This window comes from Phalaenopsis equestris, unplaced genomic scaffold (genome assembly GCF_001263595.1).
Source record: "Phalaenopsis equestris unplaced genomic scaffold, ASM126359v1 Scaffold001268, whole genome shotgun sequence".
In the NCBI taxonomy this organism is placed as follows: domain Eukaryota; kingdom Viridiplantae; phylum Streptophyta; class Magnoliopsida; order Asparagales; family Orchidaceae; genus Phalaenopsis; species Phalaenopsis equestris.
The window spans coordinates 17,057-19,874 of record NW_018165707.1 but is presented as its reverse complement, the minus strand read 5'-3'; the positions used below and the strand labels follow the sequence as shown (position 1 = coordinate 19,874).

Genomic DNA, 2,818 nt, shown 5'->3' with positions numbered 1-2,818 from the left:
ACCACTTCGCCGACGCTACCACCGCCTTCGAATCTCGTCCTACACCCTAATCGGAGATTCGTCTATTATTGTATTTCCTTTCTATTTGAGTCATGTTGTAATCTTATTTTTATAATAATAAAAGTTTTCTTTTTGTGTTACACCACATCCCAACTAGTCCAAGTATCAAGCAGCAATAAACTTGTAAATGGTGACGAGTCATGGAAAGTGAGTTCTTCGATGACCGAGGGTTTAAACTTCAACCAGATAGCACAAACAAAAAACTTCAACAACGTGCTTGCAAAATATTTTTTTTCTTTGATAAAACTAGTTAAGAGTACCTTTGCCACCAGAAACTTCCGGGAATGATGAGACTGGGATCTGTGCAAAAGCAGCCGTCAAAGATTCCTGCAGAGAAGAGGGCAACCTTTTCCTTGATTGGATAGCCTCAAAATAGGCATCACAAGTAGGGATTCCTGACCTTCCTTCAGCTTTCTTTGCCATTGTTGGATCATTAATAATTGACTCTAATTCAAGGAAAAAAGTGAATTTCTCATAACATAATTGCGTGTGTTGATTCTATGCATATAAAAAGGTTAAATTGCCACAGAATAATCAAAAGTAACAGCTGACCCATTGGAAAACAAAATGCTCAGCAGAATCTAACTATGACGTCAAAACAATGAAGAACTATGTATTTTCTATGTTCAACGAAAGTTTTATGCAATTTAGATTAGTAATCATTGGAAAGGGTAGCAAAAGAGAAGATCTATATCTTCTTTTACAAACTGTCAACACTTCAAGGCAGCAAGTATCGAATGATCCACTGAAAATGAGGTCAATGATGTACAATATACAGATTAGCTCTGGATTGGCCCCCCACTAAACTAGCTAATATGTTTCAGGAGACAGAAATGTTTATCCCTTAAGATGCTGGATAAGAATCTTACCTTTTGGTGCCATTTGGGTTAGACAGAACCAAGATATTTTCAAAATAATGACTGGGGAAATATACATTCATGTCAAAAAGAAGCTAGCATGGAATCTTATCTCTTCTACAAATCTAAGACAATTTGTCTTGAGCCCTCATTAAGCTTTCAAAAATAAAGAAATTTACCAGTTTCATAATTTGGTTTAGTATGGCTAGAAATCAGCGTTCACTTTAAGCTCAACGAGCCCACCATGAGGTAATTTCAGTTTTACACAAAAGATAAATTCAACTGAACAACTTTCAAACCATGTTTCATAACCAAATAACCCCTTAGCCATCAATTAGAAGAACATTGGGAATAATACCTAATGAAATTAATATAACACAAAATAAAGTTATGTGAAGTGAAAATTCAGAGTGGAGAATGAAGATGCATCAATAAGGTGAGTAAGAAAAATTAATATGCAAGGGAGGAATGAAAAAATAAGAAAAATAGGTCAAAAATAATATAACTTGGTACAAAAGGACATGTCAAATAGAGTTGATATTAATGTTGCACAAAGAATTGAAATGAATCAAATATTAAGCCTAAAACAGTGAGATAAGGCTAACAATGATAATGATAATGATAATAGCCATGAACAGTATCTTTATTTCTTAACATCCGCATGCAAGCAAACATTTATATCTATATCAAATGTAGGAATACTCAACTAACATTTATATGGAAAATGTTCATCCTCCAAAAAATTAATTTTTCATTCTATAATCTTCAAAAATAAAGTCAAGTCCAAAGTTTTTGACATATAACCTATCAGCTTGGGATCTAATTTTAAATCTTTTAATGAACTTGTGATTGCTGATCAAAATAGATGAGGAAAAAAGGCTTCTAATGCCAATCACTAAAAGTACATTTTTCTATGCAGATTTTTGGGAATAATAAACTATATAATATTCTCATTAAGTAAATAACATATATATATATATATATATATATAATATAATATTCTCATTAAGTAAATAACAGATAGATATATATATATATATATATATATCTCAGACTAACCCTCATACAATTAGAGGGAAAATCAAATCATCATGATAAAAAAATAAAAATAAAAATAAAAACACAATAATGGAATACCTAAGGGAGAATAATTTCTTCCCCTCAAATGTAATAGTGAATCCACGGTTTCCTAAACTAGATATGCATAACAACACTCCCTCTCAAATTGGGTTGTATTGCATACATCACAAACTTCTTACTTAAATCACTGAAGTTCTGCCGAGAAAAAGCCTTGTAAGAATCTTAACAATTTGATATCGAGTTGGGATATAACTTAGCTAAAGAACCCCTCCGTTGACCTTCTGAGAGATGAAGTGTTTGTCAATCTCTAAATATTTGGTTTGATCATGGTGTATTGGATTCTTTGAAATACTGATGACTGATTGACAATTATTGAACATTTTAATAGTGTTTTGCAATGTTCAATACTGGACAAAGTGAGGTGTCTATATTTATTTTGCAATGTTCAATATTGGATATGTCCTTTTAAAGTATAGAATGTACTGGTACAAACAGTCCTGAAGCGTAGTACTCTAATACCTCAAGCCTACAAAGATTCATTTAATCTGAATTCTCATATACAATGAATTGATGAATCAATTATCTAAAAACTTTGATCTTTTATTAGGGTATCATATTTGCAAGGTTAAAGCATTTTCAAATCTTTTTTGAGATCTAACAAAAAATGATGTCAATTACTTCATATAATGATGAATAAGTTGATCGGGTTTGATTTAATGAAATTGTATTAATAAGTGTGTCTACTCACATACAAGTATAGGATTATATTCCATACATAAATATAAATATGTAAATAAATTAATAAATTGATATATATATAT

The 2,818-nt window shown here is 31.1% G+C and overlaps 1 protein-coding gene across 1 annotated transcript in view; it reads right to left on the bottom strand.

Annotated features, from left to right (window-relative positions):
- Positions 1 to 2,818, bottom strand: part of LOC110033719 (SNF1-related protein kinase regulatory subunit gamma-1-like) — a 27,252-nt gene that overhangs the window by 7,597 nt on the left and 16,837 nt on the right. The window contains 1 exon segment of the mRNA XM_020737779.1: positions 321 to 506. Within this exon segment, the coding sequence (XP_020593438.1) occupies positions 321 to 483 (163 nt within the window). The 5' untranslated portion in view covers positions 484 to 506.